The following is a 17,414-nucleotide window of genomic DNA, read 5'->3' as shown; positions in this document are numbered from 1 at the left end:
TTCTTCTTCTTTGACCTATGTCTCAGACAATCCTAGGCTTAATATTACCCAAATTTAATCCAAATTATAAATTTTCAATGAATCACCTTCGGTTCTTCCTGTCAATCCTCTAGGAATATCATGTCTTACATAAACTCCAATAATTGAGTAAGTGATTGCGATGTAAATCCATTTCAACTCAGTGGGAATTTTTTTCTGGTCACATCCTTTTGGGCTATCAAATAACCCAGACGGTGTTCTCAGAAAGGTTTCCCCACTAGCTTCTTGGCGATTATACAATAAGCATTTTACCCAAGCCAGAGGCAAAAAAAAGTGTGGTTTGATTTCACTTTTGGCGATAGACCTTTCCGAGGAATTCGCGACCCTCCGTAATTATTCTGTCATTCTTCTCCTTTTTAATTTGTTCGGCATCATTCCTAGCATTCATCCTCTCAACAGTTTATAATTTTTCTATTATTCTTCCTAAATATCGTGTTTCGTTGTGGGATCGACATAATTTCTCTGGGCTACCGAAAAAAAAGTTTTATTTTCTGGTGTTTTCGCTCCTTTTTAATTGTCTGTTATGAAGCCGTAAGGATGGAAGCCATTGTAAGATGTTAATGACTTTTTTCCTTTTTGAAATTAAAAATTAATCCTGAAGGTAATACATATCCAGTCTAAAACTTGAGATTAGGACTAGGTAAGTGTATTGATTTTCTTTTGTGCGGAATTTCAGGGGAAGCAGCTCAACTTTTGAAGATTTTCACAGTAATTAAATGGAGCTTTAGCAGCGGGGGTGGGTGGTGTTAATTAGCCTGAGGGGTCGCATTTTTGGCTTCAAGTAATCAAGATAATGTAGTGTTTATATGGCTTTTGAAGCTTGGGCAAAGTACGTATTTCTGTGGACTAGCTTTTCCACATAAAGTACATATTTGGCTACAAACCTTCTGTTCAAGGATTTCGTTACTTGTGGGTGGAAGTCATTGTAAACCCTGTGAACTACTGAATTTCAATAACTCAAAAAAGGAACATGAGTAGTTAGTTGCGTAGGGTGTGCTACGACTTATCTTCTTCGATTGTCATCAGCAGCTATAATCAAATATAACTTCATGTTAGCTTTCTCCACTTCAAGGACAGTTTGAAAATCATTCGAGAGATTACCCTAGTCTAGTGGACCAGATGGTATATAGAAATAAAGACACAATTTTTTCAAAAACATTTTTTTTATTTTTCAACCCTTTTAGAAAGTTACACTTCTTTCGACGTTCCTGCCAATTTTTAATCCCTCCGCCGTGTCTCTTTCATCTTTTGTCAATGTGGTCTAATAATTCACTGTAGTATTGTCCAGAGGTCGTTCTTCCTTTTCTAAAAATCCATGAAGATGACGCAGTTTGCATTCTAAAAAATCGTTGCCATGACCGTTCCGGCCGATGGGACCATCTTCACCTTTTTTGGAGCAGATTCACCGAGAGAAATCCATTGTTTTGATCTTTATTTAGTTTCTGGTGTATAATAATGAATCCCGGTTTCATCAATGGTGAAAACTCGATGCAAAAACTCCTTCGGATCTCGCTTAAATTGCTCCAAACACTGTTTCGAAGTTAACAGCCGCATCCGCTTGTTGTCCACCGTGAACAACCGCGGCACCGATCAGGCCAACAATTTTTTATCTGCAACTTATCATGTAAAATGTTAATTGCGTTCAAGTCGACACAGCTACGGCCTCTGTTACTTCGCGCACTTTCGTTCTTCTATCAGCGGTAATCATGTCAGGGACTTTTTGAATGAATGATCGCTCAAATACCAAAGTTCGCCCTAGTTTAAATTCGTTTAACCAATATCTAACTGTGGTCATAGATGGCAAAGTGTCCTCATAAACAGCATCCAACTTTGCTTTTATCTCCTCGCATTTTTTTTCATCCAAAAACAAAAAGGGAATTATCGAATGACACTGCTGTTTTTCCATCTTAGCGACAATCACAAAACGCATTTTACTGGATTCACAGGAAAATGCAACGAAATCCGAGATCCTCTAAAACTTCATGTCTTCCACTACTTCTCATCTGAACAATGTGAAATGATACGGTTTCCATGTACTCCTAAATATATCATATTGCGTTAACTACACTTACGCGCCATAGTTACAATTTGCTGCGATCTATTTCAGCTCCCTCCAGGTCTTTTCAAGTAAGTTACTGACCTTTTCCCACTCTTCTGTAACCACCCTCTCGCTGGCCATTCTGGAATAGTGAATCCGTTGCATAGCCGACAGTGGAATTATCACCCTGTGTGACCCACCCACTGCCACTTTCCAAAGAACATTGTCAATAGGCATCTACCCCTACACCGGCCAAATTATTTACCCCGATAATAGGACGCAGACGTAGAATTCACTTTCTGCTCGCATATAACAGCACAGAAAGAACATTGTGGCAGCTCTCCTCTTGATGGAGTAGCCTATAGTAACTACGACTTACTTCCAAAAGCACTTTTTGAAAATAATATCTTAAAAGTGACCTCCGTTCTGGTCAATACATTGAAAAAGTAGAAATCGAAAGTTTCGTTCCACTTTGTCCAATGTGCTAGTGTCGATGTTAGCAGTAGCAGCACGGATATTTGGACGTTTAGTATACACCAGAGATTTGAGATAATCCCTTAAAAAATCACAGGGTGCTAAGTCTGGCGAACGTGCTGGCCATTCAAGATCACCCTTCAAAGATATAAGACGTTCAGGAAAATGTTCGCGCAATATTGCCACTGATGTTCATACCGTGTGAGCTGTGTAAGCATCTTGTTGGAACCATGCATCCCTCAGATTCATTTCTTCAAGTTTGGGAAGGAAAAATTCTTGAATCACCTGGATATTACGGTCAGAAGTGACTAAATTGCCTTGTCGTTTTCTTGAAAAAAACAGGGTCCAATAATGCCAGCTACCGATAATGCACAGCAAAGAGTCACACGTTCTGCATATACGGTAGCAACGTCAGCACCAAAAACCAACCAACCAACAATATCAAACCGCACTGATCAAACGGGAGAATAAAGATAGGAGACTACAACTTTGAGACCGTTGATAATTTCTCCTAACCTCCTTCCAACGAATAAGAAAAATGCCTTCCCCCAGACAAGCCTTGAATTCACCGAACAATAACTTTGGCCAATGCTGGAGCACCAGTACGTATAGCTCTGCAAGAATACCATCCGATGCCCGTGCCTTCTTGCTTTTTCTAGAGAGGACTGCCTCTTCTAACTTTTTATAAAAAAAAGTAAGCAATCTTTATCGACTTTCATGCTGCTGTCATCAACCTTTGCGGAATGTACAGGAAATAGTGCTATCTTCCACCAGTGGTTCTGACGCAGTTACATCGGGAATGCTTTCCTCACGCCCTGGGGACCAGAACGTTGAAGTGGGTCCGGTGCTTAAAACTTTGAGCCCTATTCTCGCTGCTATTTCGAGAATTCGTTTCCTTCAGGTCGGATGAGGCCCCCATTTAAGTACTCTGGCATTGAAGTCACCCCCGATGAGGATCCGTCCTTCCGTGCCCAATATAACATCCTGTAAAGCATCAAGGCTGCGTCAAAAGTCCGGCTTCTTCTCATTCGGTATTAAATAGACACAGAAACCCGTTGCCCTTAAACACCGAATCCAGAGAAAGCCATCTCCTCGGCCTTGGGCAAGAACCCTAAGTGGGGAGGGGCGTCGCGGACCCAAATGGCAGCGGTACTTGATGAGTAGAGGTGCCATGAAGCTTGGTCTTTATTTCGGTACTGTTCACTGTTGAGCACTAGATCAGCTTCTTGGGAATGAGGGCATGGGCGTTGCTTCAACCTCAAATGTGATGAAAGGAAGCGGAACTTTCGGCGAAAACTGGAAATAAATAGATGATACCGATGAAGCTCTTCCGTTAGAGGTGATTTTCACATTGAACTACACTTATATCGACAAACATAAAGGTTAATATAATTTACTTGCAGCATACCAAAACCTCTTCTTTTATACTGGCAACAAGGCTGGTTAGCTGCAGGACGAGCAATAACATGCCAAAACCTCTTCCTATCTACTGACAGAAAGCCTGGCAGAGTCGCAAGAGTGTGCTTATATGTTTCTGATACAAGAGCCATGGGTTCGGTTTAACAAAATCCATGATATTGGATCAGTAAAGGGGACTTCTTTGTTAAGAGATCCTCTCGACGAGAGCCTGCGTCGTGATGTCAAAGACAACAATTCTGTTCAACGGATCTAATAGTAGTCGTTTTACAATACCAGATTGATGACGAAAGTAGAAACGTTATAGTTGCCTCTTTATACTTACCATATGATGCATTGTGTCCGCCGCCATCGCAAGAACTAATTGGTTGTGATGCGAACGCTCAATATATTTGGTGGGGGAGTAGCAAATGCAACCCTAAAGGAGAAAAGCTATTTGATTTCATCACTTCACCTGGTCCCATGATTATGAATTTAACGTGTGTGGGGATCCCTTGGCGACTAAAAAGAGCTTTGGCTATAGGAGCTCCTTTGGAAAGTCTAAATCGCTCACTTTTGGAGGGCTATGAAGAGACTTGATCTTTTTCCCGAGGCAAGCGCGGCAAACGACTCCGCAATGAAACCGAGAACTGCAAAAGCTCAAGAAATTAAGCAGACGACCTCTGAATCGTGCTTGTAAAAGCAATAAGAATGAAGACTGGTTAAACTGCCGGAACTGACAGCGTGACTATAAGAGGCCCCTTAAGTGCTCAAAACACGACTCCTTTAGAGCATACTGTAAGAAACTGTCCTTAAAGGGGGTAAGGCGACTAAGTTAAACTATCTTAGAAAATCAGATGATACTTTCACAAATTCCAGAGTGTGAATCCGTACAGACCCTCTTGGAAATACACCATCCCAGAGAACAGGTGACAGAAGTGAAAAGGACAGGCTTGGCATTTCCTTCAAACCCGTCAACACGCAAATGTTGCAACGAGAACTAGAACATTGCGAGAGCGACCGACTGCTACCAAGGAAAACGAGAGACCTGATATACTGTCCTTTGAAAACTTCGAAACACTTGACCTGGATGGCATCTATCCAGCGATGCTAAAGGACCATATACATACATAAATCCCCTAAAGGGAACTCTAAGAAATATTTTTCTTCAGCCTTTCTCCCGTCCACATGCCTTGGTCTGCGCTACGTGCCTACTTCTTGGCAGAAGGTAAAGGTAGTTTTCATACCGAAGCTTGGGGAAGCTGACTACTCAAACTAAAAGAATTTCTACAGATCAGTCTAGCACCATTCTGGCTGAAATGTATGGAGAGACCGGTTAAGCGTCACATTCGGGAAGACACGCTAGGATCGCATCCACTAAATGAAGCCCAACATGCTTACCAGCGTGGAAAGTCTTACGACGCCTGTTGGTTTCCAAGAAAGACGATATAACTTTAAAAGCCGTTTTCAAGAAGGGAGTAGTCGTCAATATTTAAGAGGCTTTTGGCAATGTCGATAATAGTTTAGTTAAGTAGAACGCCGAAATTGCTGTGAATTGAAATATTGGTTGATCGTTACCGACAATAAAAACAACGAAAAGCTGCCCCAAGAATGTGTGCTATCGTCACTTCTGTGGAGTATATTGACTAACTCACTACTATGTGAACCACAAAATCTGCAAATACACGCTAAAATTTATGCAGATGACCTGCTATGCGAGCAATTTATCGAGGCCTCCGACGGTGTGCAGAAATAGGTAATACAATGCGCCGTTGGTTTACGATAGTATGGTTTACAAAACGAAAAAAAAAAACTAAAAGGTCCCATTAGGCAGTAGTGAGCTAGGGTAAAACGACAAAATTTTCACTGTGCACCGAAGTCAAAGTCAATAATAAGCGGCCAAAAGGCTGCCCGAAACAATGGTGGCTTGATACGCTGAATGGGGATTAGAAAGCCTCGCGACAGCATCCAGATCATGCCTTTGACAGAACAAAATGGCGCAACGGCGCACGACGAGTTCATCCCGCTTCTGAACAGGACAAAGACTAAAGAAAAACAAGACTAGTCTCCTGACTATAAACTTGGCGTATGCCCCTGCTTTCGTCGTGTACCCAAAAAATGTTAGCGTTCGCAGACGAAGTCTCAAACACATTGCAATCTGCAGGCAAGCCAAGAGAATGAAATCCGGGATACTTGAACAAAAGAGGGTTTTATCCCGCTCACGCCGGGACCAGAAACACCAATTACAGTATCACTAACAATGACTAATGCTGCTATCAAAAGCTGAGAACAAGGTTCCCATGACAACACCTAAATGCTGCTTAGCACACCAAGCTTTTCCTGTTAGAAAACCTAACAAACATACTACAAAGTTTATCCAATCGACCAACTGGAAGACGTGCAGAAATATTCTGTACATTTTGACTGACCGTAATTCACTAGTGGGCATGTGTTCAGAAAAGAAATTCTACAAAATAATGTTTCCATCTCGTAATGAGCAAGCACAATCCAAGGAGCATTTCCTAATATGAGTGTCCCGTCTATGGACACATCAGTCATTCGATTTTTATGCTGATGTGCCTCAGCTGCAGCGGATAGCATTACATCCACTAATGAAAATCTTCCAATATATGAACGAATCAGGGATGTTCCGTTAAACGGGAGTTCAGTTGACTGCTACGGGGGTGAATGGTCTTCCACCCCATACACACAGAATATCCAATGGACCCCTTTTCATAAGGAAGTACGGTAGAAAATTACCTAGCAAAATTATCATATCTCAAACGTCCTTTAATGTAGTGCAAATGCTCCATTGTGCCTTTCACAAGCTATTTACATATATTTGCGGACCATGGTACCCAAGAAGTAGATAATCAGAAGCCAATGAAATCAAACCCAAAACTGCAAGAACGAGCTCCAAGGGTCAACTCCAAGAGCTTGGCATTTACATTTGAGATAGAAATCCATCTTTTCCAGGATTAATAAAGAACAAACGCTTAGCCAAGCGAACTTTCCCTTTTATTGTGCAAATATTTCCTATAGTCCTCCCCCAGCCATTAATTATCTAAAGACCTAAGAGGCAGGAAGCCCGACTGCATAAACATCCGCTAGGTAGTCTTTTTTCATGCAACATCAATCCATTATTATTGACGAAAATAGTATAAGTCCTCGGGGTTGTAAATCTACGAATAAAAGCTACTAATGATCTGGAGATATCGTCGAGAGCAGTCGATAAGAGGGTTGCGATAATTATTCTTCTTCCACCTACAATTTATCATTCGCTCCAGTTGAGGACCCAATCCATTAAAGGAAGAAATCTAGCAACGAAGGGGGTTCATGAAAATGTTAAGAAAATAAGAGAAACTCACAGGTCACTGAAATGATTTCTCAGAAAGGAAAATGTAATCATGAAGGTAGAGGACAATGAACAATTGCCTCATTACCATCAACCCTTGGATTGATTGCTAATGGGAGGAAGCGTGATTTTAAAAGGTGAATTTGTATTTATGGTGGTAATTTCTTTAGGGAGAGTTAATTAGTCGTTAAATTCGCAAAAAAGTCAATAAACCAGACAGTAATCAACGGAAGGACACTTTCCTCATATACCCTTTCACAACTCCATAAAATCAGTGGAAAGTCTTTCAGGAATTCGAATGTATTTCATCGCATCCCTAATCCTTTTACATTTTATTGTTCTAGTCAAAATTGCTGGAATTGCTGCTGTGGTTGGGGGATTTCTTGGCCCTGGTGGAGCGGTTGCTGTGGTTGTTGCTGCAGCTGTAACTGTGGCGGGGCGGGTTGTAATTGAGATTCTATTTGTATCTGGGATTGAGACTGCAATTGTTGTTCCTGCTGCTGTTCTTCTTGGTGTTGTTGTTTCTGTTGTTGTTTTTGTTGTGCTTTATCATGACGACGAACGTGATACTGGAATGAAGTCTTCTGAATGAATTTCTTGCCACAAATAGGACACTGATGCGGTTTCTCCCCCGTGTGTCGCATCACATGATGTTTGAGCGTTTCTGCTTTACCGAATGCCTGGTCGCAGTACGAACACACAAAAAGTTTAATGCGATCATGCACAACCCGAATATGTCGATCTAAATTAGCTGCAAAGAGAGAATTACGTATTAGATAGAATGAAATGTACAAACAATTTAATTTAATTTAAACTGCCAAGATAACCTGAGGACAAATGAACACTATTCGGTGAACTATGCATTGTTTTCGAAGATGAAAGTAACGAACCGCATACACACGGAATTTTGAAATCAAGCAAGTACTACACCCTTAGTGATGGGGAGGGAGTTTAAACGTGAGGAAGAATTAAATTGAATTAAATGAATTGTACATATAATTATAAAATTATTATTTCCAAGTTATCACAATCTCGGCAGATGCCGGATTTTACCTAATACTAGCACTAAGTGTCAAGCTTTTAGGCTCGGACGATCCTACCTACTTAAAAACTAAAGGGGCGCTGGTGGTAGTGGCCGGTGGTAGGTCAATGGGAGAATCCATCTCGAATACTCCCCGCAACATCGAGCACGTATGCAGACTGGTGTATTTCTGCATGGTTTGAACGAGACTATGCGAAAGTCCCAGGACATCAAGGGAAGCCGTGAGCGATTTAGGTACAATACCTGTAGCTGACAATATTATGGGAACTACAACCACCCGCTCGAGACCCCAAATTTTTTTTGATTTCCCGAGCCAGTGGCTCATAGTTCACCTTCTTCTCCACGTATTTCCGCTCAAAGTTTGCTATTATGGGGAATAGCAACATCAATAATACACGCGGAGCGACCCGTCTTGTCAACTAATAGTACGTCAGGTTTGTTATGTGCAGTATGGCGATCAGTCAGAATTTGCCGGTCCCAATATATGCTGTAAGCAGAACTATCAAGTACTGCTTGCGACTCATATCGGTAAACCGGACATGTTCTCGTGATCAGCCCATGCTTGTATATAAGGTTTTGATGGATAACTTTACATACAGCGTTATGCACCCCTACCATAACAGTACAGCCAGAAATGAGACGGTTCAACATCTCTAACGTTCTTTCATGATGAGCTTTTTATAAGCTCAGGTGGCGACCACGCCATCCTGAACGGCACACATGAATCTCTCCGTCTCAGCAAAGAGCTCCCCAGCACACAGCCATCTGTTCGACAAATGCAAATCGACAAATGGCTACCAAAGACAATTCACGTGTTTACCGTACATTGCCTTCGACTTTCATTCATCAATTCGCTCTTGGTCCGACTTCACCCCACTCAGAGGATTGAAAGATCGATCCTTCAAGTTAAGTGGAGTCAGCCCACAGTCTGCCTTAAGACACCCGCATGCAAGAGACTCGCCTGCTCTTTGCTGTAAAGATAAGTGCGCAGCGAGTCGACTTGGCGATGATGTTGTGCCGCCACGTTAACCACGCCCCTACCTCCGATGTGACGAGGCGGGTTCATCCGCTCCCCGGCAGACTTTGGATGATGCATTCGGAATTTAAACATAGTTGTCCGTATCCGCCGCTGAACGTATTCCCGATCGGTCTTCGTCCATGGCAATATTCCGAATGTATAAGCCAGTGAAGGGATAGCGAATACATTCAACGCGCTTATTTTATTCTTCCCTTTACACCGTTTACATGTCGGAGGAATTCGGACAGCAGAGCATCCTTCAAATCACCAACTCGAGCATGGGTTCCTTGCAGAATTCCTAGGTACTTGTAGAAGTCTGTCTCGGTCACAGTTTCGATGTGGAGCTCACCAATGCTATGTCCGGCATGCGGCTCGTGATGACCTTTGCGGATTGCTTGGATCACGGCTGAACATTTCTATTATTCGCAACAAACTTCTAAGATGGTCGTCAGTACCAGCATACAGCTTGATGTTATCTAAGTACATCAAGTTTGTCAGTTCGTACTTAGCACGTAGGCCATATTTAATTGCAAACCCATGCGCTCTAGCATCATTCAGTAACTATGAAAGGAGGTTCAGTGCCATACAAAACCGAAGGGGTTGAGTCCCCTTAACGAATCCACCTAGAAGCTGCCCCTCCGTATAGGGATGGGCTCTGAGGTATTAGCACCATCAGATGTACGCACTGATAAGTTGATATGCCACCCTTCCATGACTGTCGCCAAAAACTTAATTAGTTTCGGATCAATGTATACAGATGTAGGACATCGATTAGCCAGGTATACGGGACGCTATCAAACGCCTTGGCATAATCGATATAGCAACTAAAGAGGTTTCTTTGGCCTCTAGTTGCTTGTCCTACAACTACCGAATCGATAATGAGTTACTCTTTGCAACCCCTTGATCCAACTTGGCAGCCATTCTGCTCCTCGGACAGAATGTTGTTGGTCTCGAGGTGCGCATTGACCCTTCCACTAATAATGGACGTTATAAGGGTTGGTAAGCAAGTAATCGAGGGTTGGTAAGCAAGTAATCGGTCTTGTGTCTGCGGGGTCCTGCACCATGTCCTTCTTAGGGATAAGGCATGTAATCCCCACAGTGAGGAAAGGTGGAAATTCCTCCGGTCGACTCATGACCTGATTTATACTATGTGCCAACCGACTGTGTACGCTGGTAAATTTCTTATTATTACATGGAAGGTAACACCTATTTTTATCAGTTGTAGCTATAGTGAAAAAATAGGAGAAAAGGCGTTGGTGACAAAATCAACCAACCCAGTTTTCAATCCATTCAGAAGGGAAAGAGACAAAGTAAAACTCCTCATGGTCATTAATCAAGAATCAATGCTAAAAATTCAGCAGGAGACGTGACTACATCAGTCTAAAAAGCAAGCAACTATACGAAGGAAGCTCCGCCTATGGACGCATCAGGCATCAGATCTTTGGTGCCGATGTTCTCCAATTGGGACAGGTAGCATCACATCCACTAACAGAAATTCTGCGATACGTTAACAAATCGGGAATATTCCGTTAGACGGGAGAGGCGGGTACAATGGGCCAACACGGCCTGAGTGCTCAGAAGCTGTAGCCTCTCCCCCACCATACACACACACACACACACAAGCTCTCGATATGATGCAAGGCATGCGATGCGTTCATGAGAATAGCATTTGTGCTCTCCATCAGAATCCCCAAAATACTGGTGGAAAAGTGAACGATTTAACATGGCTTGACCAAACCAGCGGCTGAGAGGATCACACCTATAAGAAGACCACAGAAACAACAAGCTGGCAGCAGTAAAACAGAAGAGAATAATTCGAGAAACTCTGCCCAGAGGCACAGGTAGACCCGGCTCGGTTGCTTCGACATTAGTGGAACCATGAGTACTGAGTATTCACTGCACTACGCCGACCGTGACCCCGAAGCTACTCTAAATCTGTCCCTCATTCTTTTCGAGGTGAAACGGCGGCTTTAGGCTTAATACCATTGGCCCATGAAAATGCGACCAATCATACGGTCATGCGTCCATCTGCAAATTCCTGGGCAAACATCAGGAAGCTCTGATGCCTCCTAATCATATTGTTTCCAGATTTGTCTTTGAGAAGACATACTCCTTCGTAATCACCAAAACATAAAAGTGGTCGGCAAATCACCACGAATCTCTTAGGATTACAAAATTAATAATCTTCACTGGCACGCGGGTCAGTCATGGAAGGGGGAAGGGAACGTACTTAGGGATGTTCTCGAGTAATCCGATTAGTGAACTAGTCCGACCTCTCGAAGAAATTACGACCATAATCCAGACGAAGATATATACAATTTTATTGGCAGCAGAAGAATGTTTACGGCAAAAATAGGGTAGTCGAATTTGAATGGTAAATCTGCTGCATCATTCGGGCATCGTAATCAGCACTACATAGCAACGAAACTTCAAACCAGCTGGTATGGGGTTGCCACCGATTTCTGCTGAAGTTTCAGGTCGACTGAACGAAATATTCCTGATGACGGTGCCAGGACACTCAAACTTACCTGGTAATGAGAAAACTAACAGACTAGCTCGCCAAGGGTCTGGAACGAAGTTAGGAGACCAAGACCAGCATTTAACATCCGGTCAGCCACTGTCAAGTCTGTCCTGAAGAGTGAAAAAGAAGTCATGCAGCCCAATGGGTAAATTTGAGTTCCGGCACACATGGGAACAAATGGGAATTTTTGTTGTCCCGTAAGAAATGGAACATGAAAATCTCAGTAGGTTTTTAACGGGATACCGCCCCTTTAACTTCAACATGAAAAAAATTGGGGTAGTGGCCTCGCTTGTATGTAGCCAATGTGAGCAAAAAAAGGAGACAGTCCTGCACTTCATATGCGGCATCATACGGTGGCCGCCGATCTGGGACGAAGATGCCCTGGTGAAGTTTTCTTCATGCTCTGCCTCCGACCCCTATGAATTGGAGCTTAAGAATACACTCAAAGTATTCCCTGCTTATCGTTAAGCGCGATTATAAGGAGTAGAAATTTTCGAGCTAGTAACCTAATTTCGAAAATTTGCTGCTACCAAAAGTCAACAACGCTTGGACAAGTACTGACCTTTAATAATAATAATAATAATCGTTGGCGCAACAATCCATGTTGGATCAGGGCCTTGAAGTGTGTTAGAGCACTTCATTCAAGACCGTAACGGTACACCACAGTAGACTGAAGGAGGCAATGTGGTCAGCATTGCGCTCGCCAGAGATTATTACCCTGATTTGACTCAGGTACTCATTCACAGCTGAGTCGACTGGTATCCGACGTCAAATCACGATACAAATTCCACTGCCACCAGTGAGATTTGAACCGCGACCTTCCGTACGACAGCCTTGCGCTCTAACCACTCAGCTATCCGGACCTTTGTCTATCAGAAACTGTCCATGATTGCTTTCTGAAATGTCGATAAGCATTGGGCTGCCATCAAAAATGCTCTTTTCTCGGAAGCTACGCAGATCGTCGGTCACGTCCCAAATCCTGGGAAGTTCATCGTATTGTGCGACAAGGAGAAATGACAATGAAACGAAAAGATTGGTTTTGATTGGGAACAGCCCTATTGTAATTATTTGCAATTATCGATATTTCGGGAGCCAACTGCTTCTTTACGCAGTGCGTACAAGATTGTAATAAATACAATAGGGTTTTCCCTAATCGAAAAACAATCTTAACAAACTTTTTAATTCATTGAAACACAGAACAACCAACAAATTCAACACTAAAAACCGCATATGTGAAAGACGTTAACGGTCGACTCTTCATTCACAATGACGAGCAGATGAAAGGAACACTTCACCACGATTCTTAGCCGTACCACCTCCACTGAAATTCCTCGTCTTGTAGATAAAATGGCTAGTCACCGTAATATGCGGATACGGACTGTTCCCTCAAAGACAAGAGAAATCAGTTCGGCCAAAGAAGTAAATCCGTTGTGCTCGACGATTTCCCTGCATCGTACTTCCACTTATACAGAAATCCTAGGCATCTAATAACTTTCCGAAAAGTTGGAAGAAGGGGACAAGGCAATGCATTAATGCTTGATCGACAGAGAGCTTCCTGGTTTCTGTTGTGGATAATCCTGCATTCAGCACATCAACATCCTACGGATCATTTCGGAACTGCCGACGGGGTTTAGTTATTTGCTTCATTTGCTCTTCATCGATTTCAAGAAGGCTTTCGACAGGCAGTATATCTGACGTGTTTTACGTAAGAGAGCATCCCGAAGAAACTAATACCTATTATAAGAGCGATAAATAATGGCGCATAATGCTACGTGCTGCATCGAGGTAAAATATTAAAGGATTTTGAGGTCCAAAGCGGGGTTCGCCAGGGTTGTATCCTGTCGCCGATATATTTCCTCTTGTTATCGGTAACGTTCTTCGTGTTGCTTTCCCCGGCGGATATGAGTAATTTCAATGAACGATGGCATCTTTCCTAAAATACCTGGACTACACTGATGGCACCTGTCTCTGCCCTCACCTGGCCATGGACCTTGGCAAAATACTCTTGATTTGAAAAGAGAGGCAAGTAGAAGTGGATTGAAGATAAACGCCAATAAAACCAAGGTTCCCAACCTGACGGGTCATCGAACTCTCGCTATCTGTATTAATAGGCAGAGCACGGATGACGTCGATCAATTTGAAGTAAGAAGTGTACAGTGGGTAAGCGACAGTGGAACCAAACTGGATGTTCCCAGACGTATTAAGAGTGCTAGATCCGCTTTCACTGTCTTGTCTAAAATCTGGAAACACCAAAATCAAGCTGAAACTGTTCCGTGCTAAGGTTCTTTATGTGTTGCCAACGGGAGTGGCACATGGAAAGTGACACTGACTATCACTCAAAGGTTCCAAGCCATCGCCGTATCAACGGAGTACGCTGGCCTAATACTATCACAAACGAAAAACTTGGTCAGCGCACAGGCCTGCCACTCGTACGCACTGTAATCGGAAGGCCGAAGTGCCAGTGGATAGGTCACCTATTAAAGAGGGGCAACAATGCGTTACTGACTACACATGCAATAGAATCCACTACCACACCCAAAGGCACTTGGCGCAGAATAGTAGAGAAGGAGACCAGGCTTAGTTCTCAGAAAATCGTGGGGGTGTTGAATCGCAGGTAACCCCGAACGATGAAGCGCAGGTGTTATTGACGCGCTATACCCCACCAGGGTTAAGTGGCAATCATATATGTATAGCGTAAATAATATCGAATGCAGGCTCACTAGTAGCAAAACTGCAGATAATATCTTACCATATATGATTGTATAGTTTTTTAAAAAGAAAAAACAAGTCGAGAAACCGGAAGCTGGATGCTTCAGGTAGGAAACGTTTTTTGTAGTGTGTGCATTTGTTCCATTAGTACATAGCACGTAATACAATATGTGCATATATTATGTGAAAACATCCACTTTCCAATGATATTAACATTCAAAATCTTGAATTTGCAAAGAAGCGACAATTTTGGCTTATTATAACTTTGTTAGTAATGATGCAATTCCCACCAAACTTGGTACAATCATGCTCTATATTGTAGTCTACATTGCTGCTTCGTGATACTAGGATGAACCTAAGGGGGCTTCTCCAGCCACTTACTAAAAGACTAAGGCTAAGACGGACGGACAGACAGTAAAACGATTGTAATTGTTTTACACAAAACCTTAAAAAGTAAATTTAACCAGCTCAAGCTCAATATACTCACCATTTGTTAGGAAGCAGGCCTTACATAATCTACATGGATACTGCTTTTCGCGCGTATGAACATTCATATGCATGTTGACCTCATGTTGTGTAGTTTTTTTCATACCACACGTGGCACATTCAAAATTTTTAATACCTTCATGGCGTAGTTTATGCTGGCGTAACTTGTTAGCGACTCGAAAGCGTTTTGGACATTTATCGCAAGTAAATGGGAATTCGCCTTTATGCATCATTTCGTGTTCCTGGAAAAAAAAAGCAATAGAAGGGAATTCCATTAAAGCTATTTGAATGTTAAAGTATATACTTCCACAGTTTGTTTGAAAGGACTTAATTAAATCGGGAAAACTACAAAACGAGAATTAAAACCTTATTGAAAATATACAGCATTGTCTAACGCGTATAATAACTCTGCCAACGACGGTGCGATGATCAAGTTGGTTGAACCCTAGCCTCTTTATTGTCCCGGGTTCGAATCGCAATTCATTATGGACATTTGCGTTCCTCATTGAACTATTCCGCAGCTGTAAGCTTACCACTTGGACAGCATTGAGTATGAAGATAATGAAGTTGAAGCACAGTCTCTTTGAAAATCAAAGAATATGTACATATCTTATTCTCCACAAAGGTAAAGATGCGCCTTTTTTTTAAAAAATGTCCCATATTTGCTTGTGTAATTTTGACCATATTGCACGATATTTCGTCTTAGCGCTTCGGAGTTGGTATCTTCCGAATCAATACATCAGCGAAGCTATTAAATCCGAAATCTAACACAAGGTCGGCCACCCGGTTACGCTTTATGGCTTCGAATACTCGATGTTATGAAAACGAAATCGCTACACTACTTTACACTGATTTACGGCTTCTTACTCTGCGATGTCCAGGGCTTCTTACTCTGCGATGTCCAGGGGTCTTTTACAATAGATTCTACCTTAAGTAGCTACTAAGTGTTGAAAGCACAGAAATCAGTTTGCAGTAATTGGAAAGGCGACTCTTCTTAATATTTCTGAAATTAAAGCAGTTCACCCATCTTTTTGAAGCATTCGCCGGGTTATAAAAGCGTTCAGCTTCGGCCTTCAAAGTTAGTCTTATTTGAGAATCAAGCGTGAATCTGTCGGCAAGCCGCAGTCGAAGATAATATAATTTTTAATTTAGTATGTGAGAAATGTGAGCGATACGAATCCATGGCAACAATGCATGCTATTCGAGCCCGAAAGTCTCTGGATTCGAGGTAACAATAACCAGTCCAAACACAAAAGTTCTCAGGAAACTGCAATTTAAATTTAATATTGGAACAAGTCGCCTTGCATTTCTGGACCAAGAGAAAGCGTTTGACCATGTATCACACGAACTCATCTGGTATGCTCTTCGACAACACTTAGTGCCAGAAGAACTCGTACGCTGGGATCAATTGCTCTACCACGATCCGAAAAGTAAAGTTCGAAATGTGTATCAAAACCGCTTCGTGTCTCTCTCTCTTTGTTCTTGTTATGGACACTGTCACAGGGGTCATCCAACGTCCAGCGGCCTATACACTGCTTTATGCGGGTAATATTTTCCTAGCATCTAATAGCAAAAATGATCTCGAACAACTTATCTCAAATTGAATCTGAATAAAACTGAATTTTTGAATACCGATCCCAATGAAACAGGCACATCACTGTCAGCGGCAGTGACCTGCCCAGAACTGAGCGATTTAAATATCTTAGGTCAATGCTGTCAGTCAATGAAGAACTGCTTTATGAAATTTCTTCATGCATTTAGGAAACCTGAAGGAAGTGGCGTTCCACAACTGGTGCTCTTTGTGATCGACGTATCAACGAACGTCTGAAATTTAAAATTTACCGCAATGTTGTCCGCCCTGTCATTCTCAATGGTCCTCAATGTTGCCCGATTATAAGAGACAATGAACGGCGTCTTGCGGTAATGGAGACGAATATTTTGCGTTAGACTAGTGGCGTAACACGTTTTGATCACATCGGAAATAAGGATATCCGCGATCGATATAGAGTTGCACAGATCGTGGAAAAATTGCGAGAGAGGCGTCTTCGATGGTATGGTTTGGTCTGAACATCGAAGTGGTAAACGATCAAAAGGCCGGCCGAAACAAGGGTGGCTTGATACACTGGATGGTGACTTGAAAGCCTCGCAATTGCATCCAGATCAGGCATATGATAGAACTAAATGGCGAAACCGATCACGACGAGCCGATCTCGGTTGTGAACGGGGCAAAGGCTCAAAGAAAAGAAAAAAAAATTTATTCCCAAACAAATTTAAATAAATGAAAATGATCGCCAGAAACATATCCCAAAAGCAGCTGTAGAGCAGAATAATCAATCC

General features: G+C 42.3%; 1 protein-coding gene across 1 annotated transcript in view; it reads right to left on the bottom strand.

The window, feature by feature from the left end:
• Window positions 1-7,585: 7,585 nt before the first annotated feature.
• Window positions 7,586-17,414, bottom strand: part of LOC119654038 (zinc finger protein 91-like) — a 75,616-nt gene continuing 65,787 nt past the window's right edge. Inside the window, exons 15-16 of the mRNA XM_038059200.1 lie at window positions 15,079-15,319; window positions 7,586-8,052 (exon numbers count right to left, since the gene is read on the bottom strand). Coding sequence (XP_037915128.1) covers window positions 7,646-8,052; window positions 15,079-15,319 — 648 coding nt within the window. The 3' untranslated portion in view covers window positions 7,586-7,645. The remainder of the gene's footprint in view (window positions 8,053-15,078; window positions 15,320-17,414) is intronic.

This window comes from Hermetia illucens, chromosome 4 (assembly GCF_905115235.1).
Source record: "Hermetia illucens chromosome 4, iHerIll2.2.curated.20191125, whole genome shotgun sequence".
In the NCBI taxonomy this organism is placed as follows: domain Eukaryota; kingdom Metazoa; phylum Arthropoda; class Insecta; order Diptera; family Stratiomyidae; genus Hermetia; species Hermetia illucens.
The sequence above is the reverse complement of the archived record's forward strand: the minus strand, read 5'-3'. Positions and strand labels throughout refer to the sequence as shown.